At 43.4% G+C, this 28,000-nt stretch overlaps 1 protein-coding gene across 2 annotated transcripts; it reads left to right on the top strand.

Moving 5' to 3' along the window:
• LOC147018259 (uncharacterized) lies at positions 1-28,000 on the top strand. 2 transcript variants are annotated; one of them, XM_085897796.1, is made up of 8 exons: positions 1-161; positions 8,711-8,871; positions 13,191-13,296; positions 14,304-14,543; positions 19,593-19,793; positions 24,521-24,703; positions 24,982-26,431; positions 27,745-28,000. In XM_085897796.1, exons 1-7 carry the CDS (start codon positions 21-23, stop codon positions 26,053-26,055), a joined length of 2,106 nt encoding a protein of 701 aa, XP_085753922.1. In that variant the 5' UTR covers positions 1-20; the 3' UTR covers positions 26,056-26,431; positions 27,745-28,000. The 2 variants fall into 2 exon arrangements, with proteins under 2 accessions (XP_085753922.1, XP_085753923.1); XM_085897797.1 differs by lacking the exon at positions 24,521-24,703.

The raw sequence follows: 28,000 nt of genomic DNA, 5'->3' as shown, positions 1-28,000 counted from the left end.
GGAGAACATTGTTTATTGCCATGGCAACAATTGTTACGTTCAAACGTTCGTCGCTTTTGTTGATTTCGCTTGAAGATCTTCTCGTGCTTGGTGGCGTCGTACGGAGCACGACCTTTGTTTCTTTATTTGACGTGGTTTTTGGGTCTTTTTTGACTTGTTTGGTAAGTTTGATTTGAATTGTTGGTGTTTATCACATATAGTTTGTGTTGGGCCGACGTTTGGGTAACTTTTCTGTTACGTTTGATCTGTTGAGCCCCTTTTATTATCCCTTCCTCTAACAGTAAAATAAAAAAATAATTATTCAATCATTGTGGTTCAGGTCCGAATCCAGATCCGGCCAATCGGTGTGATACAAAACCTGCACTGTTCAGCCTGGCAGAGGTGTGTGTGCTCCACCGAGTTCCCTTCGAGTTCATTGTTTTCCATTGTAAATTTACACTCTGAACGTTGTTTGTGATTTGTTTAGAAAGACGAAGGTAAAAAGTACACGTGCAACAACTCGTTGATGAGAACTAGTAAGTGCGTGCCCGTACGTGCAAAAAAAGGAAGAATTGTGACGTCGATCGTGACGTCATAGCACCGTGTCCTGTCATTTGTTTTGTAAATAAATGACCATAACTTGGGAACCACTTGTCCAATTAATATCAAACCTTGAAAAGGCACATCCACAGGGCCCCAGCAATATACCTGGCAAGTTTCAATTAGATCGGACCAGTGGTTGTCGAGAAACAGCGGTCACAGACACACACACATACAGACACACACACACACACACACACACACACACACAGAGACATACACACAGACACACACACAAGCCCATAGCCAGGGCTCAGTATTAAGGGGGTATATGAACTGGATGGGGGGGCACAATTATTCTATTTAATATTATTGATAACCCGGTATACTATTGTATTCATGCAGCATTGACGCATCTATACTGAGGTTGCCGTCGCATAATAACGAAATTGATCTCAGCTAGATTTAATATGTTCCGATGTTTTTGGCCAAAAATTATTCGAATGCAGGAGAGCCGCAACAAACTGGCACATTCACAATGCAGATATTCAATGATTAGACAATTGGCACCAATTCAGGTGCACTTATACGAGGTGTTGTCAAGACTTGGCATTAGAAAATTAATATACCAGAGACACAATGACTAAACAGGGAGGTTGGCACCAGAATCAGTGCACTTTGAAATAAGATACAGTAGGCTATGACCTGCGATCATCACGTTTAACTATCAACAGCAAATACGACTAGCCTGAAGATACCACAAGGTCCACATTTAAAGCAGTCAATTACACAGGGGTAAGGTTATGTACAAAGCACGAGATATGGGATATGCAAAGCACCAAACACAACATTTAACTTAAACATCAGAAGTACAAAGCAGCCGACCACGGCGGGTGCTGCCCACAACCACACTGCAACCACAACCACACACGCATCGCCAGCAGTCACACACACAATCTGAACTCCTCGTATAGTTTTTATACCGCTGTACTCGCTGTCAGAAGAGCTGCAGGCGACGTGTCTCGGTGTGGAATCTTCTGAGGACCTTCTCCTTCCATTCATTCAGGCATTTACGTGTGAGGTCTCTCTCGAAGGCCAGCTGTACCAGTTGTGCCTTGCGTGCATGGCGCATGGACCGTCGATGGTCAGTGAAGACATTCCTCAATGTTGAGAATGAGTTTTCACACATGGCAGTGGACGCACCAAATGTTAGTCCAAGTCTCATAGCAGTCACTACACTTGGCATGGCTTCCAGCGTTTTGTGGGATGTTGAGAGGAGTTTTTGTGTTGTCCATCTCTCGTTTGGCTGCTTTTCTGTCTGTGAGCGAGTAAACTGCTTTGCAACCACACACTCTGTTTCACTGATGGTTGACTTTGTTAATGTCATGATATGCTGGAGCAAGTGGGGATCCAAAAACGTGCCATTTTCGGGATTCAAGGCAGCGAGTGAACGGGCGAGTTGTGTGTTGCGCTCACTGAAGCGCTGAGCGATCTCTCCAAGCACAGTGTCAATTGCGCTGTAAAAACCCTCTGCAGTTCCGTCTTGTCATTGTCGTTGATTTGTGCTGTAGTCTCCAAAACTACAAACTGTTCCAAGTTCTTATGCATTGTGCATCTCCATTTTGGTGGTGCAGGTGTAGAAGTGTGAGCATCGTTGGCCTTGTTCCACAGATCAGTGAACTCATCCTCAGAGTGGAGTTTCTTCACGCACTCTGTTGCACTCGCCACCAGTTCCAACCCCGTTAGCAAGTCCATGTCCTCTGCTTGCAAGAGTCTGTTAGGGCCATCTAACAACATCAGCAGTTTTTGTACAAAGATAGCAATGAACATGAAGGCAGGCCCAGAGACTTCCCGCAAAAGCCCAATAGCCTCCATCCTCATCTCTGCACCATAGGCGCGCTCTGCATCAATCTCCGACAGTAAGGATGTGATATCCTTAAAAATCCTATGATTGCAGACACGGTGGCTAAATGTCCCGTCCACCTTTGATCAAGAAGTCGTTTTAACCGCTCACCTTTATACTGTGCAGCAACAGTGGGCTTTCTGAAGAATTTGTACAGGCAACAACAAACCTCAAGGAAATCAGTGACAGCTTTCTCTGCTGCCAGTGCGTGGACAACTACCAGATGGAGTTGGTGATTTAAGCAGTGCACAAAGGGGATTTCTCTTTCCAATATCTCTTGCAACAACTTTTGCAACCCACCGTGCTTCCCAGCCATTACCGAAGCCCCGTCGTACACCTGGCTTAATATTTTTGACGTGTCAAGTCCTGTTTTTGTCAGCTCTGCAATTATTAGGTCTGTCAATGTTTTTGCATATCCAGCGTCGGCTGCAGCTATTGTGAGTAGAGGCTCTGTTGCTTCATTTGATGCCGATACAAAGCGAATGATGATTGATATGTTCTCACATTCAGTGGGGTCCCTCGTCCCATCCACCTTGATGGTAAACCACGACGTGCCTACTTCTTCCACGATGGCATCCGTCACAACATTACTCAATGTGCAGATCAGTTCATTCTGCATTTCCCGACTAGTACAGCTTGCGTTTCGTGGGATATGCCTTATTATTTCGGCTAGCTCGGTGTCTTTTTTGAGTGTGTAGTTTTAAAGCGAGAGGAAGAGCCCACTGTGCCCATCTGACATATCCTCAAAATTATCAAGGCTCCCTCTAAAAGGTATCTGATTTTCGGCGAGAAATCCCACAACATCTATAAGAGCAGACACGTAATATCGGTTTCTATTTATCTGGTCAGCATTGAGGAGTGTGGAAATCTCCTTACCACAATCGATGTGCCTCTCATTCTCCTTCCACCTCAAAACACAAGTTAAATGTTCCTTTGAAGTTGCGTGTTTGTGAAACCCCCTGCCTTTCTCAATAGCATGTTTCCCATTCCGGTGGCCTCGCACTGTGAAAGTAGAGTCCACTGGGCCGCGTGCGGTGTTAAACTTCCTACATGGATAGCAGTATGCTGCATCTGTCTGCACACTGTATTCCAGCCATTCATTAGTCTGGTACCACGAGGACACAAACGAGCAACTCTTGTTCTGAAACAGATGGCCAGGGTACTGCTGAAGAACAACTTGATTCGGTCTCTCACTTCCAAGATCATCGGGAAGCGGCTTGACAGTCACACCCGATCCCGAGGCCGCCGCCGACCGTGGCAACTCGGCTGCCTGCGCTGGGGCTCCAGCTGCAGGGGCTAACGTTGCTGGCTTGGCCAGGTTGGCCAACTTCTGTCGGTATTTCATCGGCATGATAGTCTCCTCCTCCTCCTCCTCCTCCTCCACCAACTCCTCCCACAACATGTCTTTCATCATCTTTATTTTTGTCGGTTGCATTTTTTCTTTTTCTGAGCCATTTTCGTATATCCATCATCCACGTCTTTTTCTCCTGCTGCTAGCTAGCGCTCTTCGTGACTCATCCCTCGTGACTCGTGTCACTAATCTCATGACTCGCGACATTTGACGGTTGACGGTTTTATTTATTAAATGATGCATGCATCAAAAACAGGTTTTATCTGCATCTATCTATAATTCCAGCAATCTCTGTGTGTGTCTGTCTGTTTGTCTGTCTGTTTGTGACCGCAGTTTCTCGATGACCGCCGGTCCGATCTCATTAAAACTTACCAGGAATATTTCCGGGGACCCGCAGATGTGCCTTTTCGAGGTTTGATATCGATCGGATGAGCGGTTCCCAAGTTACGGCCATTTATCTGTCGACCAATGACAAGACACGGTGCTATGACGTCACGAATGACGTCACAATTTAAAAAAATTATTTCTTTATTTCTTTTTTTTTTTTTTTGCACGATTGATGGTCTGATCTGATTGAAACTTTCCAGGAATATTGCCGGGGCCCCGCGGATGTGCCTTTTCAAGGTTTGATATTAATCGGACGAGCGGTTCCCAAGTTACGGCCATTTATCTGTCAACCAATGACAGGACACGTTGCTATGACATCACAATTAATGTTTATTTATTTATTTATTTATTTATTATTTCTTTTGCACGATTGAAACTTGCCAGGAATATTGCTGGGGACCCGCGGATGTGCCTTTTCGAGGTTTGAGAGAGAGAGAGAGGCTGCACATACTGGCACTCGCCTACGGGCCCGTACTAGTAATTTCAAATGTAAGCATGATTGCAAACACATATTTTTAATTTTTATTATAAAATTACTTTTGTAAGATGGAGGGTTGACGGGTTGTGAAGGTCACGCGGTGCACGTGCACTTCATCTTTAATTACGTAAATTTATATCTTTTCCTTAATCATATTATCATATTATGACTATATTACATTTATACCTAACTTACAACCAATCAGGTAACCTGCTTAATCGGGCCTCCATATCGAAGACGCTGATTGGCTATTCCTTAAAACTAAATGATGCACGATATATATATATATATATATATATATATATATATATATATATATATATATATATATATATATATATATATATATATATACATATATATATATATATATATATATACATATACATATATATATATATACATATATATATATATATATATATATATATATATATATATATACATATACATATATATATATACATATATATATATATATATATATATATATATATATATATATATATATATATATATATATATATATATATATATATATATATATATATATATATAACCACCCACAGCATCGACATTCGACACGAGGTCTTGCGGCTGTCTGTCGTCTTGGCTGCTGGCGTTAGTGCTTGCGTCATTATCTTTTATCTTGTGGTCTTGGACTGTATTGTCTTGCCAATTGCTTTTGGAGATGCGCTGGCAAGCGCACACTTATCTCTTGACTGTTATTCAAAGAAGGATATTATTAAAGAACAGTTTATCCAAGAAGGCCTTATTATTCACCACGTTGAACATCTGGAATAAGGGTTTCAGTTCACACAGGTGAACTCTTGAACAGCAAGGAGTTCACAGTGAGCGCTCGTCCTTAAACACTAAGTTGTTCACAGGGTTCAACAGGGCATAAATGGGTGGCGTACAAGGGGGAGGGCACCAGATGCGCCATGAGGGGCATTGCACCCAAATGCCCCCCCCCTAGCGACGGGCCTGCACACACATACACACACAGACACACACACACACACACACACACACACACATCTACACATATCCGCACACACACACATATATACATATTTATATATATATATATATATATATATATATATATATATATATATATATATTGTTACAGAAATGGCCCTTCGTATGCTGCTAAATATAGGATTAGCCCAGATCCCCCATTAAATGCATGGTTAGCTAGGTTGTGTGGGAAAATGGACGTTACATGTGTGTCAGGAGTTGCAAGAGGCTGTTTTGTTGTTTGTGCGGTGGTGGTGGAACGAGGGCTCCCTCTTCTTCCTCCCCTCTCCGGATGATAGGCCCCGCCCAGTCGGCTGAGGGGGAGTGGCCTGGAGAGGGAGGTGGAGCTGGGGGGAGGAGTCTTGTCGGCTTCGCTGAGGGAGGCGTGCTCGTGTTCCGAAGGAGCGAACGAAAGAGAAACTGAGAGAGAAAAAGAGTTGAGTGTGTGGAAACAGTCGCTCTTGAGGCGTGCTTGTGGTTCGAAGCGAGCGAACGAAGGAGGGACAGTGTGGAATCTGCCAGGAGAGACGCTGAACCTGAGCGTGCCGAGTCTGCCTTTTTGGGCAGTGGGAGAGGCGGCCTGCACGTCGAGTCGGCGATCGACTCTTATGAGGTGATTCTGCAGTGAGAAAAACGGCAGCCGGCTTTGAGCGTGGAAAAGGAAAGAAAAGGCGATTCTGTGGAGAAAGAACCTGAGAGGATGGAGTTGAGAAGTCGGGCTTCGAGGCGGGAAGGCAAGAGAGGAAACGACGGAGCCTCTGACGGTCCTTGCTCACCTCACGGCTCGACACGTTTGCCGATCTGCTTGCCGGAGCCCAGCACCTCGATTTGGGCCATGTCTGCTGAACAGGCCAGGCCTGGATTTGTGTGCTGACCTTGGGAGAGATCGGCTGAGGCTCATCGTTGATCTGGCGGTCTTGTGCCATCGGCCTTGCGCGGGGTCGGAGACCGTGTGCGGTGCGGAAAAGAAAGAGTACGGCACCACCATCTTGCCACGCGGCGCGTTCGAGCTGGGGGCTCGAATCCGTGGACATCCGCTTGTTGCGAGCGACATTCGTGCTTTTGACACTGTCCTCTCATCCATGAAGCATCACCAAGTACTCTGTCTTGCATGCATGCTGTCTGTCTGTCTTTGGCTGCACGTGGTTTAAGGCATATCTCGGTAGGGACCCCACTCGAAACATGTAGTCCGTGGTTCCCTAGTTAAGAACAGGTTAAAGATTGTTAATAAAAGCATTGTCGTGAATGTTTTGCTTGTGTCGTATTCCCCGATGTTCCCCAATAAATCTGGTTGGTTCGTATGAAGTTGCCGCTATGGATCAATTCATGTCGCGTCGAGGAACGATCCGTTCGATTGGCATATAAAACCAAAATGGTTACAGACTGGCAGAAAACGCTCGGCGTCTGACACAACCAGTCTGTAACCGGGGTTCTATTTCCCCAACTGGTAAGGTACAAGGATTACGTTGGTATCGCGATTGAAGACGCGTGACCCGAGGCCTGTGCTGAGCCGGCCGGTGTTATAAACCCCGCAGATGGCGGTAGTGAGGGTGGCGCCAAGGATCGGGTGAGAATCCCGCCACCCCGGATCCGCAACAACATATATATGTATACACACACACACACACACACACACACACACACACACACACACACACACACACACACACACACACACACACACACCGTTTCGCAATCGATGCAAAAATCTTGTATTTCTCTTGTAACTCCGGAACCAAACAATCATTTATATAATAAAATGATAAGGTGATCAGTGGGGTCCTTCCTTATGGAGCTCTAGGCTTTTTACCCGACCTCCTCCTCCCCCCCTCCCCTCCCCCCCCCCCCCCGAGCTGAGTACCTCACAAGTCTTCTGGGGTTTCTGTGCATGTACACTGATCATTATGGGGTGGATTACTTCATTTTGAAAGTAACGTATTATAAAAACTGATTTCTCGGAGTTCTTTGAAGCACTTTTTAATTGGGTGAATGAGGGAAATGCAGTGGATGTTGATATATCTAGTCTTTCAAGAGACATTTGATGAGGTACTCCATAGAAGGCTGTTAGCCAAGGTGAGGATTTGTGGAGTTGCAGGAAGAGGAGATAACTGGATTGGAAACTACATTCCTGATAGGAAGGAAAGCGTGGCTGTGAATGTGAGGATGTTGGGTTGGGAGGTTGGAAGTGGTGGAGTATATGAGGGATCAGTACGAGGACCATCATAATTCCTCATTTAAAACAGCAAAGAAGGGAGTGATCTGATTTTGGAAAATCGAGATACTTTTGCATATTTGGCAAGATACATTCAAAAGAGGAAATCGTTCATCGATTATGCACCTTTGCGTGGGGAAGAAGAATGAAAATCGTGGCAGTTTCATGTGTGGTCAGTGTTAGAGTGTGCAGTGTGACACAGGAGAAGGATCTGGAGGGGGTAGGTATGATAAGAGAGGGGGGGAGGAGTAAGCAAACAGCACATTACCAGGCAGCATCTTAGTTGTTGAGTAGTGAATGTACTGGACTTGAAGTAGATTGGACTATGGTTCAAGTCTAAATTCAGCCAGCTGGTTACATAATCATTATTGAAGCAATTTTGCTGCCGATTCAGTGCCTCGATCTGCACACTCGAGGTAGTGTCACTACTTCAGCAATGCAGTGCTGGTCATCAACTCTGAGGAAGGACATGGCATCAGCGGAATGGGCAGTGACAGGACCAGGGGCCACCACAGCCTTACAGTAAAGAATTTAGACTGTAGTAAGGCAGGGTCTTTCATCCATGGTGATTGTGTGGAATTGTCTCCATGGAAAGGTAATGGCTGCAGAAACAGGGCCAGAAACATCAGGAAACTCAACCAACTCTTCCCACACCTGCACCCTGTTCCCTCATTCTCCTCTCCCCGACTCGAAGCAACCACACTTGCCTCAACATGATAACTTTAACTTAAGGAATGAGTTGTTTGTTTATAAATTGCTTTGTGTTTTCATTTTTCACTCTTCTGAACAGATACAAATTTGAAAATATAATAAACTTGTGGGATCAACTCTTCTTTTCAGATAACCATGCCTGGAGAAGTAAAGAGAAATAAAACAGCATCTGAAAACAATGGAGAAAATTCATCACTTTGGAGAAAGTTCAAGACGGTTTTTCAGAAAACCAAGCCCAAGGAAGAATCTCCTTCACCTTCAACAAGCAGTGAATTCAGCACTTCACAATGGTAAGAAAATAGCTGCTCACTTCAAATGAACACTCAGGTCTAGAAATCACTTTAGCAAAATGTTTGCACGAAAACTACATGATGTGTCTGTCCTACAAGCCCTGATGATGGATAGCATATAGCATGTTCAGAGAAGAGAAATCTGGAGGTTGATTATAGGATGCGCGTGTGTGTGTGTGTGTGTGTGTGTGTGTGTGTGTGTGTGTGTGTGTGTGTGTGTGTGTGTGTGTGTGTGTGTGTGTGTGTGTGTGTGTGTGTGTGTGTGTGTGTGTGATATGGGCTCCCAGAGTACCCGCCCTGTGGCAATCTTGTTCCAAGCATGCAACACGTTCTTCTGAATCATACCTTTATTTGAGCGGTGTATAGGCAATTGGCGAAAAAAAAGAGTCTTGCAGGAGAATCCAGACCCTGTTATGGCTGGCTTGAACAGGTACAACCAGCTGCCACATTTGTCAACTCCAGCTCATGAGGAGAGGAGAGGGTGTGGCTCTGGCCAAACCGGAGTGGCGAAGACATGCAGCTTCTCTTGAGCTGATTCCGGAAAGCTCCTCAACATCCACTGTCACCGACCCTTTTATTTCCCCGCGCTCCTGCATCAGTGATGACACACCGCACCCCTCCCCTCTCACTCACCATTGGCCCAGCATCCCGGTCTAGGGAGGAGCAACCATTCACCCAGTTGTTCTGGTGGACTGAGCTGGTAGATAAAGCGTGTCTCTCATTCCTCCCACCAAAACCAACACCAATGGCCTAGCGAATGCTTTAAAGAGACATAAGGGACAGTCTTCAGAGGTAAGAACATAAAACGCAGGTTGGCGGGAATGGGGATTTTTGGACACAGACGTTAGGTGGGGTAGAAGTCATCTATTGATTATATGTAATGACGCATATTTAATGTTACAATTGCATTGCTTTACACTTATTCTGAGACTTATGCAAAGGATATAACTGAACTATACTAAACAATGTAAACCCCTCAGAGCCATTTCCACAAAGAGAAATTTGATGAAGTGGACTGTGAAAAACCTTTATATTGTAACCGATTCGGGGTTCGGGGATTACCACGAGGGGAAGCCCTCGGGTTTCTACCAAACACCAAGCCCTGTAGGTCAACGTGCCGTGGAAAATGCCGTGGCCCAGCAGGTTGCGAAGCAACCACATCCATCAATGAACTTAATCAACTCTAACAGGGTTGTCCATCTAGCACCATTTATCTGAGGAGCTGACTAAGTTAACCGAGTTTCGTGCCCTTAGCACTGCCGAGCGGTTATAATGAGTGTACGCTGGCTAACAAGAGCAAATAATATGGGTTGAGACTTCCCATATAATAATACTGCAGACTGTACCAGACCAATGGAGGAAAGGACACTGCAAGCAGGTTCAACTGAGCTGGCATTGTTTTATTCATAAAGGAGTGTGAGGAAAAGCATGTGGCAAAACTAGAACGGGCACTCATAGAGCGCATACCTTCGCCGCCACTACTTTTTTGTTCTTGGTATGAGTGTGGGGAACTGGTTTGATGCTGGTTTGATGCAAATCGAATAAGAATTGACTGAGTTATGCCGAAAACCGCATATTTTTCAAGGGCGTGACACCCCCCCCCCGACATTTTACCCCAACCGGTGACATGTGTTATGACGTCATTGTGTCACAAGATTGGGCATTAAATTCTGAACATTTTGGTGCTGGGTTCATGTAAAGCGGACAAGAATTGACCGCGTTATGACAAAAACCGCATATTTTTCAAGGTCGTGACCCCCTGACCTTTGACCCCTAACCGGTAACAAGAGTATGGGCGTCATTGTGTCATATTGCATATCACAAGATGAGGCGTTGAATTCTGAACATTTTGGCGTTAGTTGCATGCAAATTGAATAAAAATTGACCGTGTTATCGTAAAAAGACGATTTTGACCTTTTCATGACCTTGACCTTGACCTTTGACCCGAACGATCCCAAAATCTAATCGAATGCTTCCTGGCTAATAACCAATCATCCCACCAAATTTCATGCAATTCGGTTTAATACTTTTTGAGTTATACAAATCACAAGATTACAAACAAATAAATAAATAAATAAATACACGCCGACCAAAACATAACCTTTCGCAGAATGCGAAGGTAATGAAAATTCGGGGGTTATTCACAGGGTATATTCAGATAGGAGGGGCAAACAGCATTCATGTGGTGTGTCTAAAGACACACAGTGACAAATTATGCAATAAAGATTTGAAGGAGGTGGGTTTGGGGTGGATTAGTGGGGGTAGAAAAGATCATGGTTTTGGATGGGGGTTTACGTTATGTATCCCACTAACCACCATAAGAGATGGTGGTGAACAGCTGTTTTGAAGACCTGGAATGAAGAGTGGGATTGAAAATCACTATTTTTTTAATAAATCAGTCACTGAGGTGTGCTACCTCTGTGTGCCATTTTTATGTATTTGTACGTACACACACAATTCCCATTTCAACTCTTATTTTAACAAATGTAAACACAATGTTCATGTGGTTTCGAGGCCTTCGATATCAGACATGAGATCAGGGCCATATCTCGTGCTTTTCATACAGTCTGACATCCTGCCTTGCTCTCCAAACTCTCTGCCGATGGCATCCAAGGCCAACTCCACACATGACTTACTGACATCTTCCACTCTTGGGGCCAACGTGCGGCTCTCAATGGAATCCTTTCCTCTCCTCTCCCTGTAATGGCACCAAGACAGTGCTCTCGGCCCAATCCTATTCCTGATCTTCATCAATGATCTCTCTGACTTTCTAGAAAAAACCTCTTTATGTATTTGCTGATGACTCCACTCTCTGAGTTGACATTCCTCACCCTTCAGACAGACAGGCTGCAGCCTCTTTCCTCTTCAGACCTCGAAAAAAGAGAACCAAACACAAGCTCGTCAAACACTTGGAATATGTCTTTCAATACTGAAAAATCTCGCACTCTCACTATGTCTCTCCAAAACGACCATCTGGCAAATACTCCTATCTACCTTCTTAACAATCCTCGAGGAAGTTCATTCATTCAAACTCCTGGGTCTCACTATCAACCATGATCTTTCTTGGGCAAACTACATTTCAAAGTTGGCCTCCAAAAGCCAGCCACCAATTGGGCATCTTCCATCGTATAAAGTCCTTTCTTGGCACACCCGAACTCTTACTCACATACACGGCCTTCATCCGCAGCTTCATGGAGTACTGCTCTCCCCTCTGGGTTGGCTCCCCTGCCTCAACTATTGCTGAGCTTGACACCGTGGAAACCAAGGCGTTCAAGTTTATTGGAATCTCCCATAATGAAGCTTCGTCTCTGGGTCTTTCACTTCACCATCGCAGACAGGTCGGTGGTCTCTCCATCTTCAACCGCCCCCTTTCTGTTCTTGCACCCTCCATTCTTTCCGTGCTTTATCCTTCCCTTCCTCCCCCCCCCCCCCTTTCCAGGTTTCTGCAGGACACACACACACTGTCCACCATCAACTACCTACATCCACGAACACTGCTCACTTCCATTCATTCGTTCCTCTTTTTTTTCCACTTGTGGAACCAACTTCCACATTCTCTTCCATCTCATTATTTCCTCCAGGTCTTCAAGGCAGCTGTTCACCATCATCTCTGATCGTACCCAATCCAAATCATGCTGTATTCTCCTCTCAGTAATCCACCCCACCCGAATAACTTCTTCCAAATTTCCATTTTCTGACCTGAGAGTTTCCTTCTGTAGCTATCTTCTCCACCCGATGCATCCTCTTGTGTTCTATTGTCGAATTTGTGTGCCCGTTGAAGTCTGGCCAACTCGCCTGGGGCTCGGCTCGGCGGCATGCCACTTTTATGTCTGATTTGACCCCACATGCTGTGTTTTTGCTTCTTTTCTCCCGAGTATTGTCGTTTATGATCCCTCGGCTTTATCCTTTCCTCCCTTCACTTCAATCTATATAAGCAGCAAAAACTCATCTTCACTCCAAAACCTCTCCCCACCCCTCCCCCCCCCCCAAGAAAGAAAACTCAATGTTTTTTTCTCTCTTTGAGTTTGCTTCTGTGCCCACCACCCCCCCCCCCTCCCCAGTCTCTTCTCGTCGTCATTCTTCCTCAAATCTCTCTTTCAAGTATGCCTTTATTTTGTCCCTCAACCCCAGTGTTGTGTGTGTTTCCCCCTATCCTTTTGCTGTTGCTTTTGTTCTATTCCGTCCTGATCTGTTCCATGTTCATACTACTCCATGAGCCTCAACTCTGTATAAAATAAACAAACCCTGTGCAGTTGGAGAATAATTCAATGAATGAAATAAGAAAGCAACTCAGAATCGCAATCTCCATTTGTGTTCAGTGTCAACAGGTCAAAGAGGAAACGTCGAGGCTTGAAGAAAACTAAACAAGGACAAGGAGAGAGTGTGGAAGTGTTCAGGGAGGAAAGCCCTATTCTACCAAATGAGGTGAGGATTTTTTTCCAAGACTTCTTGTTGAAGTGTGACCCATATGAACCCCTCCCCCCCACCCCCCTTTCTTTGAGTTCCACAATTTCCCCTTTCTGCCATTTTAGTCGATGTTTCTCCTCAATGGCACCAATGAGCCCAGCCAATTTTTCACCACCTTGGTTTGAAAAAAAACCCCCACTTGAATAACCCCAGTAATCCCTTGTGGGGATAACATCGGGTTGTGGTTACCCAATACCAGGACGGGTGGGTCGTTTGCTAAATCTGTCTGAGAAACACCGGTCTAGACTCATGTAATTGCTGAAGGACAGGGCAGGTGGTTTCCAAACTACCACAGAGTATGGCAGAGAGAGAGAACGGAGGAATAATACAAAAAATATATCACAATTGGCTGGAGAGGAACAGAGGGGGAAAGATTTCACACATGTACAATGGATTGTGGATGTGCTTGAAGTGTTGATGGGCACTGAAATGTGGAGGATGATGCAATGGATACATGGAAACTATTCCATAAATGGGACATTAAGGGGATGTAGGAATACAGGTGACAAACCAGCCTGGATTTTTGGAGGGTGAGCATTTGAGGGTTTCTGGAGAAATGCATTTGATTTGGGTTGGCTTGGGGGAAGGCAGAGAAAGGACAGAGCAAGAAGAACAAGGTAGGCTTGTGTAAAATCGAGATCTCACCAACTTTCTGCCAGTGGGAAAGTGAAAGTCCCTGGGGGTCTGCCTCCTGCTTTGGATACCTCAAAATGATGTGGAAATCCTTTTTCTGACTTCCATAAGAGAAGCCGGGCCAAAAGCTGGAGCACAAGTTCAGCATGCAGAGCCACACTCATGAAGCTCCATATAAAAGCCTTATACACAATGATGAGCTCGGTACAGCTTCGTCATGCCTCATCTCGAAAGAAAATATCTAGATGCTAGTTTGGGGATATGGTGTAAAATTACTTCCTTTCCATTCATGTCAAGGGATAACCTTTATTTCACCAAATTTTGTTTACCAGCTGGAGGAAATGAAACAACAACTGGCCAATGAAAAGGTTTTGGTGCAGAAACTCAAAACTAAACTGCATGGTGAAAACGTTTTGGTCCACCATCTTAAATGTGAGCTGGACCAGGCGAAGGAAAAAATAGATGAAAAGAATGCGGAAGTGGCAGTCCTGAGTCAGTTCATAAAGGACATGGAAGAGCTCATGATGAAAGAGAAACAGCAAATTCAAAGAATCATCTTGCTCCAATCTCAAGTGAGTCCTTCAGAAAAATGAGATGTTTATTCTTTAAAATCATAATTTACTGTTTGTATCTGCAATCGATTTCTATTTTATGTAGCTATCTGTAAAAATGAAACCAAGGTATATCTGGAGGATTTTACAGGAGACTCTTCGCAAGACAAGGTTTTCAGTGATTCATGGTCTTCTTTAAAATCTCTTTGATGTGGGGTGAGATTGGCTGGTAATGAGCTGCTGCTCTACTCTGTCCACAACACTCCACCACTGCCATCTCTCTCCACTTTCCATCCACCCCAACTTTCTGCTCTCTTTCACAATTCCCCCATCTCAACCATGGTCTCACCCTTTTTCTCTTGCCTCGCTCTGTCAACACATCTCCTCTCTTTGAAAATCTATCTTGCTCCACCCGCACTAGGTGCTCTTCTCACTTCAGCTGTCTTTTTTTACCAATTTTCCAGTCAAGCTCATCTACACACCGATATCATTCCTCAGTTCACCCATCCACCTTTTATCCATGAACTTCACTCCCACAATCCTCCTGGCCCAGTTATTCTTGCAGACCCGCAGGCTTTGTCCATCGCACCTTCTCCAATCAGCATGTTGGAGTTTCACATGACCTCAGAATTTTCCTTTCAACTTTCTCCATCTTCTTGTCTGCGATCAAACCCTTCACTTTTCTCCATGCATTTGCACCCACTTGTATTCTCCTTCATACCTCTGCCTCTAAACTACCATCACCAGACACCATTCTACCAAGAGACACATCTATTTCCCTGCCTTATCTCCTTCCCCGTTAACCAGATATTAAATTTCCCTCTCTGCTGTCTGACCCACATTACCTCGGTCGTCTCAAGGCTCATCTTCTGTCCATGCTTCTCAAACACCTTCTTCCATATCTCCAGTGTTTCTTGCTTCTACAACTCACTCTCTGCTGCTATTGTGAGATTGTCTACGTGCAGTAGCTTCCTGAGGTCCTTTTCTGCTGACAAGTTCCATCACCATAATTATCATCAGTGGGCTGAGTGCATTTCGTTGCCTCACACCAATGTTAATGCAGAACTCCTGTGACATTCCAAGTCCATCTCTTTCGTTCATTCCCTCATACATATTTTCCACCACCCCGACTTCTGCTTCTGGCACTCCCATCCATCTCATTGCCACCATCACCCTCTCCTCATTCTCAGATCCATCATGTAAGCCTTCTCAGTGTCCACAAATCCTTGTGACATTCCCCCTTGCACCTCCAACCTCTTCTCAAGCAAATGTCTCAGCATAAACATCCCATTCTTCATCCATATTCCCTTTATGAACCCCTGTTCTTTGCCTATCTTCTTCTGCTCCACACTTTTCTGTATCCTCCCATCAAGAATCTTCTCTTGAAGCTTCATCACTTCATTTAGAACCATGATGCCTCGGTACTTTCCCGGTTATTGCACGTCTCCCTTCATTTTCCATATTTGTACAATTATAATTTTTTGCCACTTCTCCAGAATCCTATATATATATATATATATATATATATATATATATATATATATATATATATATATATATATATATATATATATATATATATATATATATATATATATATATATATATATATATATATATATATACACACCTCATCCAACATTCTGTCAATACCTTCCGATCTCCATCCTCGATCACCAACCACCCCTTTCCACCTTAACCTCCTCATCCATGTCTTGAGTTATTTCATCCATCATATTCTTCCCACCATCCTCATATAAATTGCTGTACACATCCGCTTTCATATAATTCCTTGCATTATCCACAACTCTTTGCTGCTTTCTTCTTATGCCCGTACAAGTGCAACAACCATGCGTCCAGTTGACCTATATCCCTGATCTTCTCTATCCTCTACCAAACCTCTTAATCACAGACAATACCTTTGTCCTTCTCTACTTCATCGAACACACCAAGTTTCTGTTCCGGTATTGAGCCCTTTTCTGATGTTCTTCCACACAAATCTTCTGCATCTCCCATCATACCTTTCTGTACATCTTCCACTCCTGAGGGAGACCCTCGTTTCCTTCTAAGTTCCTCTTTCTTTGCCTTCACCCTCTCCTTGTCCTCTTTAAGGATGTTATCCTTCCAGTTCCACGACTTGATATTCTTCCTGTCCATGTTTTTAGCTTCCCTCCTTCTTTTTCTGCATACATCCTACAAACACCACACGCTTGTGCTGAGTTGACATGCTCCTGCACCACCACCTTGCAATTCTCCCCAGCTGTTGCTGCCTGTCAACAAATGCAATTCTGCATTGTGCTTTCCACTCGTGTTTGTAATCTTGTGACTGTCCCGCTTCCCGAGAAATGAACCAGCTACAGCTGCACTGTTTCTCAGCACCAGGTCTCTCCCCTCTCTTTCTTGTTTCCCTTCCAAATCAAACAACATACTCCTCTTCCAATCCTACTTCAGCGGGACAGCCATGACCTCATCAATGATAAGATTATCACACATGCATGCGTCACTTTCTCCATTCAATCCCTGTCTCTCCACCCATGGACTCCTCCCCCACTTCATACTGCTCTTGCAGTCTCCACTCCTCTCCCTCATTCAACTCAACGTTTCTAAAAAATTATTTCAGAAATACAAAGAAAATTGGAATATTTTATTTCCTTTTCTGTATTCGCAATTGTGCAATCAGGAAATGTTACTTGCCATGGAGTACTGGTGTGAGATTTCAACTCGCTCTTTGAATGAAATGAAGTTGCAGGTGGAAAAGTAACAAGGGTAGAGGAAAGCTGAGTTGTGGAAATAAGACACGACGAGATTGTGGGGAGCAGGAATGAAGGTCTGGAGGGAAAAGTAGCAACTTTGGGGAGATGCTTCAAGTGCAGAAGAACAGGACAATCACCACCAAATTGTTCAGACCAGTCCTCTAACTTTCAACAGGCTTGATATTGTTGTTGAACAGAAATTCAACAATTAACCTCCGCCATCGAAGATCGGAGGTTACTGTTTTCACCCCTTTCTGGTTGTTTGTTTGTTTGTTATCTTGCCAAAACGAAGTTTTTGCAAGATATGTTAGTCAGCTTGTATGTTTTTTTTTTGTCTGTAATCACATAAAAAATTCTGCAGAGCACAGTTATCATTGGAAATTTTTGTAACTTCGCATATCAGAGGCCTATAGAGGACCCTTTCAGCGTATAAAATTTTGAAGGTCAAGGTCAAAGGTCAAGGTCACTTTGTCGCAAATCAGGGGAGTCGACGAAACCCTTATTTTTTGAGTAATTTTGATCGGATCGTCTTCAAACTTCATGGGAATATAGTTCATGGTATGGCGCTCAGCTGATTAATTTTTGGTGGCGATTGGCCTTGACCTTCATGGTTAGCGCCTCAGGTCAAGCATATTTGACCCCAAGGTCAAATTTTCAAGTTTTAGGAACCATAACGTGTAGTACCTCAAATTGAACACCTCGATGAGTGCTTTCTAGATATGTCAAGCTTGAGACATTATGACGTCATTTGGTGACTTTATGAGGCAAACGCATATTTTTCATGGTTACTCTGTAGAACGATTCTCATCGGAATCTCTCGTAGGCAGATATTCCTCAAGGAGTCGCTCCTGGTGGATAGCAGCTCTGTTCACCTCAGTGTGACCTTAAAGAAGTCACACGTGGTCATCTTTTGGCAAGATACGGGTCACCCGCAGGGTGACATTGGTTTTTATTTGTTTGTTTGTGAACAGTATTACGGAAAAACTCCTCGACGGATTTCGACGAAACTTGGTGGGGGGATTAGGTATGGTCCAAGGATCATGCCATTAGATTTTGGACTTGGTCCAAAATCCAATATGGCCGCTATGGTGGCCATTTTGAAAAAATATTTGAATTTTTTTTTTTTGCATTTCTATGTTTTAAGTGATTTCCACCCCCCCCCTCCCCCAAAAAAAAAAATTGTTAGAGAAAAAAAAAATTTGCAACTTTTTTTTTCAACAAAATTTCGATTTTTTTTTGCATTTCTACATCTTATAAGTGATTTCCAACAAAAAAGATGCCAAAATTATCATTTCGGCTGATTTTGGAACTTCAGATGGATATACCACGTAAAATCAATTTCTGTCTCAAGGAATCTAGTTATGACCAATGAATTGAGTATGTAAAAGTGAAAAGTAAAGGGGAAAGTTGCAAACTATAACTCTGTGAGTACTGTTGACATCAAATTGAATGAATAGGAGCACTGTTGACGTCAAATTGAATGAATGAAACAGGTTCACTTGAGTGACCTAGCAGTATTGGCGGCAGAGGTTTTGCACTCTACCGAGTGCTCCCCCTCTAGTTATCCGCTGTTTCACCCACTTTCTTCTCTCACTTGCCACCTTCTTATGTGGAAATGCTTGAAAGCATTTTCAAATGGGAAATGTTATAACTGTTAGGAAAGCCACGAGAACCTAAACAATTCCAGAGCTTAACAGTTATGTGAAAGAAACCAACATCATAACGGCCCACCCTTGAGATGCCTATGGACACACGATGATCAATTAAAAGACAAACTCACTCAAAATGATTAATCTACAAATACTGTATCACTTCGTTCTGACAATTTAAAAACAAAAGTGAAGATCGAATCTGAACCACTCTCTTCTCTCCAATTAATTTCCAAAGCAAAGTAAGACAACTGATCTTGATGCTCACGAGACTAGTTCTTGGCTTGGGCAGAAGGCAGGGTCAATAATCCCAAAGATCATTGCAGGTTCTTTCCCATCAAAATATTTAAGTGTCCTTGAATCCCTTCTGAGAGTTTACAGAGAAACACATCCACCCAAAGGTGGATCTTGTTTTCATTTCTTTCCGAATTTCCCCACACCATCACCAGTATTTCCTGGTGAGAGGAGGTTGGGTCTCTTTTGGTCAGACCTTGCAGCAGGAAATACTGCATTCTACGCTCACACTTGTGCTATCATTGCCCTGTATATAACTACTGAAATAATTGAACTGTCGCCCCTCTGACTTTCAATACCTTGATTGACTTCATGAAAATTTACCTGAATGGACCATCTCAACAGTTTTTATTTCAACACGTCCTCTTTATCAGGTGGATGAAACAAACCAGCATCTTGATGCTGAGGCACATTTGGTCCAGCATCTCAAAAGTGAAATGGACAAGCTGAAGGAACAGATAAATGAAAAGAACATGGAGCTGTCAGGCCTGAAACGGTCCAACAAGAAAATTGAATTGCTTGCCATGGATGAGGCAGAGCAACATCAAGGAATCATCATGTCACTCCAAGCTCAAGTGAGTCGTTCAGGGAAATAAAATATTAATTAAAGATATAACGTCTTACTATAGCTGCAATGAAAGGCTGGCAGAGTAGCCTCGAGCGTGTGTGTGTGCGTGTGTGGGGGGGGGGGGCTTTCCTTGTTTGAAGACTGTAACACGATTGTTAAACTTGCTTGGGGCCGGATATATGTTGAATGATGTTAGTAATTTAAGCAGCACGTGTAGATAAATAATGGAACTTCTAACTAAACAGAGGAAACTTATACCCATTTGAAGAAATGTCTTCATACTAATTGCAATTTTAAAGTAACTTCACGAATGTGACTTCAGAGATTGCTTCCTTTTGGTGAGAGTGTTCATGTTGGAGGAACTGGCCTTCTCGCCAGAGGTTCCCCACGTTTAGCCTCGATGTGTGTGCACTCCGCTCTGAGCTGTCTCACCTGGGTTTGTCTCTCGCCACCGATACAAACCATTATCCTGGTGTTTCACATGCAGGTTGAGGCATCAAGATGTGTGTCACATATCAGATGGATCTCAAATATGGTGACGTGTCTGTCAGCAATAGTAAGTGGACGTCAAAGATTCCATGATGTCCTCGGGTAGAGTGATCGAGCTATCACCAACACCCTGAAGAAATTCCAAATTCCTGTCCTCACTAGCTACTGCAAAGGGAAGAGCAAAATACAAGTATAACCTGTGCAAGAAACTGTTTCGATAGCACCAGCACTCGACTAAGAGTCATCCAATTATCTCATCTCATCATCTGACATCAAGTTATGAAACCAATTCATCTCACATTGTTTAATCATCACGATAGTCTTGGAGTTAAAATAACTCCCTTGAGAATTTTTAAAATTCTGCACCACGTCACAGAAACTTATTTTATCTTCTCTAAACCACCTCTTATTTTTATTATTCAAACATGAGACAAACTGGCAATTTTCTGATCAAGGGCACAGGACCTCATAATATCCCACCAGGAGTGTTCAAATGTAAGTGCAGTTGTTCCAATACCTGTGGATTTATCAACCCTATGACATCAATCTCAGGTCTGCATTAAACCATCAATATTACTGATCATTCATTACCTCCACCACTGAATGTGGATGGAGGTAATGTTTTTACCCGTGTGTCTATTTGTTTGTTTGTGAACAAAATATCTCAAAGGTGTGGACAGATTCGGACGGAATTTGGTGGAGAACTTGGGTATGTGACACTGACAAAATGATGAGATTTTGGTGAAGATGTGAATCCGGATCCAAGAAAAAAAGTGATTTTTTTTTTTCACCATTGAGTGATGGCACGAAAACGATATTGTCGTGTCCACGCTGGTTAGACTGACCTGAATGGATGGCCGAACAGCTCTACCATGGAGGCGAACAAGTGATCCTTGGAGATTAATGCATGCACGGAACGGGAATCAGCAAAGCACGTACCAGACAGATGCACATGGGTTTATACTCGAACTCTCAACGAATAGACAGACACAAGCAATCTTAATAAATAGGGGTTTAATGAATTTGAATCATGTATTCATAAGAGGAATAAATCAAACCACGAGGTAATGAAACGTTAGTTAATTTACAGCCTAAAGTCGAGGTGCCTCTACACACAGTTACAAAAACAGACAAGGGGAAAGGTAAAGCAAAAGAAAAATCCCTCCTTTATTCTGGCACTTAACTTCATCCAGATTATCCTTTTTGGACCTGGCATTGTCGAAACCGCGTTGTCACTGCACAGGAAACCACACCCAAAAATGGCACCAAGGCGCTCTCTGGACGGGAAACATTCATGAAGTGTTTGTGTGGCGGTATTCAACACCAGGGCTCAGAAACCACCATGCAGCTTTTTTTTCACGAGCGAATATGCCGACCGTTCCTCTCTTGTACCAGGTCCGGTCACCACGATTGCCCACCTTCCTCCTTGACCATACGACGAGACGATTTCTGAGGCCTCATGAAAAGGCCACGAGGCACACTCTTCTTCCCTCCTCAGACACGTACACACTTCACGACTCGGCCAAACAGTCAACGGCTAGTGATTTTCTCCAGCAGATGAACAAATTTTCCACAGCATGATCTTGAGAATCATGCAGCCTTCTTTACCGCATCGAGGGGAAAGCAGCGAGCTAGATCCTTCTGCCTCCAATTGTGTACCTCACACAACTCTCTGCTCTCTCAACCTTCTGACGTCACACCCCTCCATTATCCACCGCAGGGGTGTGGCTTGTGAGTTGTCATTCCTGGAAGTGGGATTTTTATGCATGCTTGGAACGTTCGGTTTGGTGGTTCTTGCTTTAAGGACACGATTCCTTTTTTTATCTCCGGTCTTGTAAATGCAAAAACATAGGAAAAGGTCATTGGGGGCAATCACATCCTGGGAGAAATTGGCCTTAATCCCTACCTCATTAACACAGCACCGCACGTACACCCTTACCCACCCCCCCCCCCCCCATGCGGTGTCACGTAACAGCTTAAGCTGACAGTTTTCCAGACTTAAATTACATTGAGATGTCTACTGCTTGTCCACGGACCATGCCACTCTATATAATCCTACCTTTACTATGAAATTCCTCAGTTTACCCCACAAAGTGATGGCGTGAAAATGATAGATAGCACGATGTCTGAAAAAGTTATGGATGGATTCAGACGAAACATGGTTAAGTGAGCAGAACAAGCCAATTAAATTTTACTTTGGCTCCGAATCCAGATCTGGCCTATCAGTGGGAAACAAAACGTAAACCAATTAGCCTCCAACATAATTTACTGCATTTTATGTTCACTTTGCAAACAATTTTATAATCGGTGAAACCCAATCAAACGGAAGACCAAATAGGAACCTGAACAAGCAAAAAACAAACTTGAAGTCATCAGGAGGAACCTGGATTGGATTCGGGTTTCAGCCGCTACTCCACAATCCTCAAACCCAACAAGACGCATCAAATGAGCCTTGCAGAACATTTTCTGCAATAATTCACTTCTCCTTAAAGAGATAGATTACAAAAGAGACAAATAGAGAGTAAAAGAGATGAATGACCGTTTTTACAGCCATTTTTCCCTGCTGTGCAGGGGTTTGGCTTTTTCTTGAGGCAATGTTTTATGGCCGGATGCCCTTCCTGACGCCAACCCTGGTCGCCTCTTACGACACACAGGGATATGGTACACCTATTCTAACCGGGGCATACACCGGGAGAGTAAAAGAGATGAAAGAGGAAAAATAGCAAGAATTAGAATGAATAAAGAGAATTGTGAAAAAAAAAAATCAGAAAGAAGTAAGAAAGGAACAAAGAACAAAGATGTCGGGAAGAACCCGAATCAATAGATTTCAGCAGATACTCCCCAGGCTCAAACACAGCAACATGTGTAAGCTACCAGAGATCCGTTTTTGAGACCGCTTTGGTGAACATCTCAGCGATGTCAAAACTGATCATCATACCATCACCAAACAAGTCTCCCATCACTTTAACCTTGTCAGACACTCTATCCATCACATAACTGATTGTGTTTTGATGCACTTCTGTGAAAGCAATGACTCCCAGAAACTAAGACAACAGCATTTCATCCAAAAAAAATTATAACATCAGTTCAAAATGGTTCAAATGAAAATCTTTCTTTCTGAAAATATAATACTGTTAAAGACGTACTGATGAATACGTTGCTCCCGATCACCCAAATTATCAACCCAAGAGATGGCCACTCAGAAGCAAGCACGCTTCGTGCTGGGTGCTCATCGCCACTACTCCACTGCACGTTCATGGCTGATACAGCTCACCATCGAAGACAACACTAATCACTCTGAGACCAAATTATTTTATAATTGTGTATTCACAGTCAACGGGTGGGAATACAAAAAGCAATACAATTATAATTTACACAAATAAATTCTCGTACGCGCCGAGAGCATCGGATGAACGGGAGCTCCTTAATTATTTATGGGATTGAGGCCTCGGACATTCCTCAGAAAAAAGATCAGGGAGAAATCAACAAGGCAGAAATACTGCTGCTCTTTCCGGTGGGATACAGCAAGACCAAAGCATGAATATGGCCTTGGTGGGAAAACAGTTTGTGTCCCAAGAATGAGCCGACACGATGGAAGGCAGGTCTATGCTTGGTGTGAGGTGGGGATTGGTGGAAGGCTGGAGGCAGGGTGCATCTCGTGCAAAACTCTCAGAGATCACAAGAGAGCTTTCTGTGTCGGATCCTGGAGCCATCATCTCCACACCCGCAGTTGGCACCTCCCCCACCCCCCCTTTCATTGTGTCAGTCCCCACCCCTCATTCCATGTCGCCACTCGCCGGACCCCACACGGCTGTCATTGGCCCTGGTACAGCGTGTGGGTGGTGCTTCTCGGATTGACATTGGGTAAAAAGCATGTTGTGCAAGCAATTGGAGATTGTCTTGCTGGAACGATAATGTTTACCTGAGCAGAGAAGTTCAAAAAAGTCGTGCACTGGGTGGAATTCATCTTGCACTATAGCTTTTGCTCTTTTCACTATTCGGATGGGGCACAGGCCCTCGATGATAGGCAGATCAATCACAATAAGTTTACAAGTAGTCATGACTATCTTATTGAGTCGGGATCGGTAATCCCACATCAAGCTGCCATACCAGACTGTGAAGGATAGTGTCAAGACACTCTTTCACAGCCCTCTTCCTCTCAATATCTTCATTCACTCACTCAATAACTACATTAATGGGTCATAGTTACATCTTTCTTTCAACTCATTCTGTTTACTGAAACAGGATGAAACAAACCGACGATTGGACAATGAAACAGTTTTGGTTCAGAGTCTTCAAAACGAACTCGACCAGCCGGGGGAAAAAGTGAAAGAAAGGGACATAGAACTGGCAGTTCTTTGTCAGGACAGCAAGTTCTTGGACGAGGCACAGATAAATGAAAAGATCACCAACACACTCCACATTCAAGTGAGTCCTTCAGGAAAACCTCATGTTTATTATTGAAAATTACCTTTTACATATTTATCTGCGGTCATGTGTCATATCAAGTGTTAAAATGACAGGGAAATAGTGTCGTCTTGTTCACAGAAATGGATCACAATAGGGTTGTGATGAAATGTTTTTCATGCTGTTCACTGAAGGCTATATAAAATTATGTTATCATGATACGAACTGTTTATGATGTTAAATTATCACTGTGAAGCACCTTGTAAAAATTAATGAGTTTTTATTTCCACAACCATAAGGAGAGAACATCCTCGTTCCTGCCAACACTGGCTGGACTCGTTCATCCAGGTGCATCAGATGAAGCTTTTCAGGATTCTGCACCTCGTCTGATCATGGATGAGCACCAGCTTTGTGAACATCATAAAATGAACTACGCCATTCTGAAGGAGGATTATATTCATCTCAAAAAAATAATGAATGACGTAAATGCAGACATGAGGCAGGTGATCCTTGAACGAGACACAGTGCAGAGTGAGAATGTAAAAATCGTTGGAGAACTGGCAGCCAAGACAAGAGAGGCAAAAGATCTTCAAGATAACGTTCTCACAGAACACAAGCTGGAGCTGCTCACAGCCAAATTCCAGAAGGAACTGGAGGATCAACAAAAGCAAACATTTACAAACTTGGAGAAACATAAAATGAACTACGCCATTCTGAAAGAGCGTTATATTCGTCTCAAAAAAATAATGAATGACGTAAATGCAGACATGAGGCAGGTGATCCTTGAACGAGACACAGTGCAGAGTGAGAATGTAAAAATCGTTGAAGAACTGGCAGCCAAGACAAGAGAGGCAAAAGATCTTCAAGATAACGTTCTCACAGAACACAAGCTGGAGCTGCTCACGGCCAAAATCCAGAAGGAACTGGAGGATCAACATAAGCAAACATTTACAAACTTGGAGAAAAAAGTAGTGCATTACCAGAGAGAGTGCGACAAATTGAAGAATCACATTTGGTTTCTCCAAACAGATCTTGACCTCCAGCAGAAGAATAATGGTTATCTTCTGGATAAAATTCAGTCTCAACACAATGCTGAGCTTACCCAGCGCAGAGTGAAGTACAAAAAGCTACATACCCACCGGTCTGAAAGTGCACAGAAAAGAAAGTGCAATAGGCCGTGCACCGATGCCTTGGAGAGAGTGAATGTTCTGGTTGAAAGAGTAACCAGTTGTGAGGCACAATTGGCTAACGAGAGGACCAAGGCTGAAAGTGAGCAACAAATATTAATGCAGAAGTTGAGAGACACACAGGCCACATTGAGCACAGCCGAGTTATCATGCAAACTATTCGCAGGAGCCCTGCTAAACAGATGAGAAAATAAAAGAGAAAGTTACAAGAACAGAAACTTTAGGTACTCATCAAGAAGTGGGTTCAGAAAAACCAACAACTGCTTGATGAACTACATGATTCTGAAGAGGTGCAGCTCTTATGAGTCTTTCACAGGAATTCCGGAACATCATCGTAGGCCTTCTGGTATACCTGGACATATTGTATTGTATGTCCTCTTGGCCACCTAGTTCTGAGTCCTCCATGAAGTCACCAAGCATAAAGAGAACAAGGAAAGGACATTGAGATGCTTCGAGGTGTTGGAGAGGACCCAGACATTGCAGCTTGAGGACCTTGCACGACAATCAATCTGCTCACATGTGAAGAAGTCGCTGTGAAGTGTTTTGAAAACTCTTTTTGCAGGTGAGTGCTTGCTAAAGACTGGATCATTGTAAAATGTTAAAATATTTTCTGTTATGTTTTCACCCCTGTCTTTATCTGTCTGTGAATAAGATATCTCAAAAAGTTGGCGGACGGATTCGCACAAAATTTGGTCGGCAGGTTGGGTGTGTAGCGAGGAAGAATTGATTTGATTTTAGTAAAGATCTGAAACCGGATCTGGAAATTTGATAAGTGATTCTTCAGCATTGAGTGATGGGGTTAAAACGATATATAGCATGATGAGTTGGTTGGGTGACAAAATCAAGCCGATTAAATTTTAGTTCAGGTCCGAATCCAGATCCGGTGTATTGGTGGGATACAAAATGTAAACTAATCAGCCTGGCAGAGATATATGCTCTACTGTGCCCATCTAGTTAAAAAAAATCTATCTAGTGCCCATCTAGTCGGTTGTCCTTTCCTTCATTGGTCTGACCGTGAAAAAGTATAGTTTGACGGGAAGTTGTAACCCACCTCGTTTGCTCTGCCAACAAGTGCTGCACCTATCTGTTCCGCTTGGTAGATCACCAGGTGTGGCACCGAGGGCGTGGCCTCTTGTCAGGTTGCCATGCCAATAGAAAGGTATCGCGGAAACATTGAACCATAACCCTGAAAGGCCAGTCATCAAAGTCAAGTGGCTACAGCTTTGTAAGAACTACAGCCCGTTGGGCTGCTGAGTTATCTATGGTTGGCAGCCTCAGGACCAGGTGTTCGGGAGTCACTTGAGTGCTTCCTCGGGGTGAGCCCTGAACCCCGAGCAGTGACAATGTCAACAACATGGTGGAATTTGCTCAACAAAATATGAAGAAGTTTTGGTCACAAATATAACCTTATAAGTTTGCTCCATTAAAATAAGATGTTATCATGCAAAGAGCAACAAACTATGTTCTACCTATTCAATCTAAACTCTTCAGGCTGGCAGAGGTATGCGCTCAACCAAGTGACGTTCCAGTTAGTTCTGTGATGGAGTTGTGGTTCAGGTTTGAAGCATCTTTGGTTTGCTATATCTGGTTCAGATTTGAAGTTATAGAAGTGGTTCATTCTTCTAAAATCTAAATTCTAAATTGATTGTGTACGTATTTGTTACAGGTCGTGATAACCTTGTAAAATGTTCATGTCCATTTTTGTCCAGTCATCCCGGAATAGTTAGTTATGCCTTCACTGCCCATCCGCTTCTTCTTTGCTCTCTTGCTTTTATCCATCCCCATTCTTGTTCCCCACCCACTTCTCATACCGTTTTATCAATCATCGTCTTACATTGCTGCTTACTTTGTTTGTATTGCCTCATTATCCAACAGGCCCCACAAAGGATGTGTAAGAATGGGGGGATGAAGAGATCTGGGAAGAAGAAACAAGACAAGCATGTTACAGGTGATAAAACGGTCAGTCATGGTGAGGAGTGCCTTCGCGTCACTGTTTTATATTTTATTATTTAATACAATCAGGGTACCAAGCCTTCCAGGCTGGTATCCCATTGATGTGTTTTTACACCTCATTATTTTTTACAATGTGTTCATTATAATTTTACAATATGTTTGTTGTTGTTTTTACACT

Source organism: Eptatretus burgeri, chromosome 10, assembly GCF_056783735.1.
Source record: "Eptatretus burgeri isolate ZD-2024b chromosome 10, Ebu_testis_v1, whole genome shotgun sequence".
Lineage (NCBI taxonomy): Eukaryota > Metazoa > Chordata > Myxini > Myxiniformes > Myxinidae > Eptatretus > Eptatretus burgeri.
Note: the sequence above shows the minus strand (reverse complement) of the source record. Positions and strands in the feature narration are given on the sequence as shown.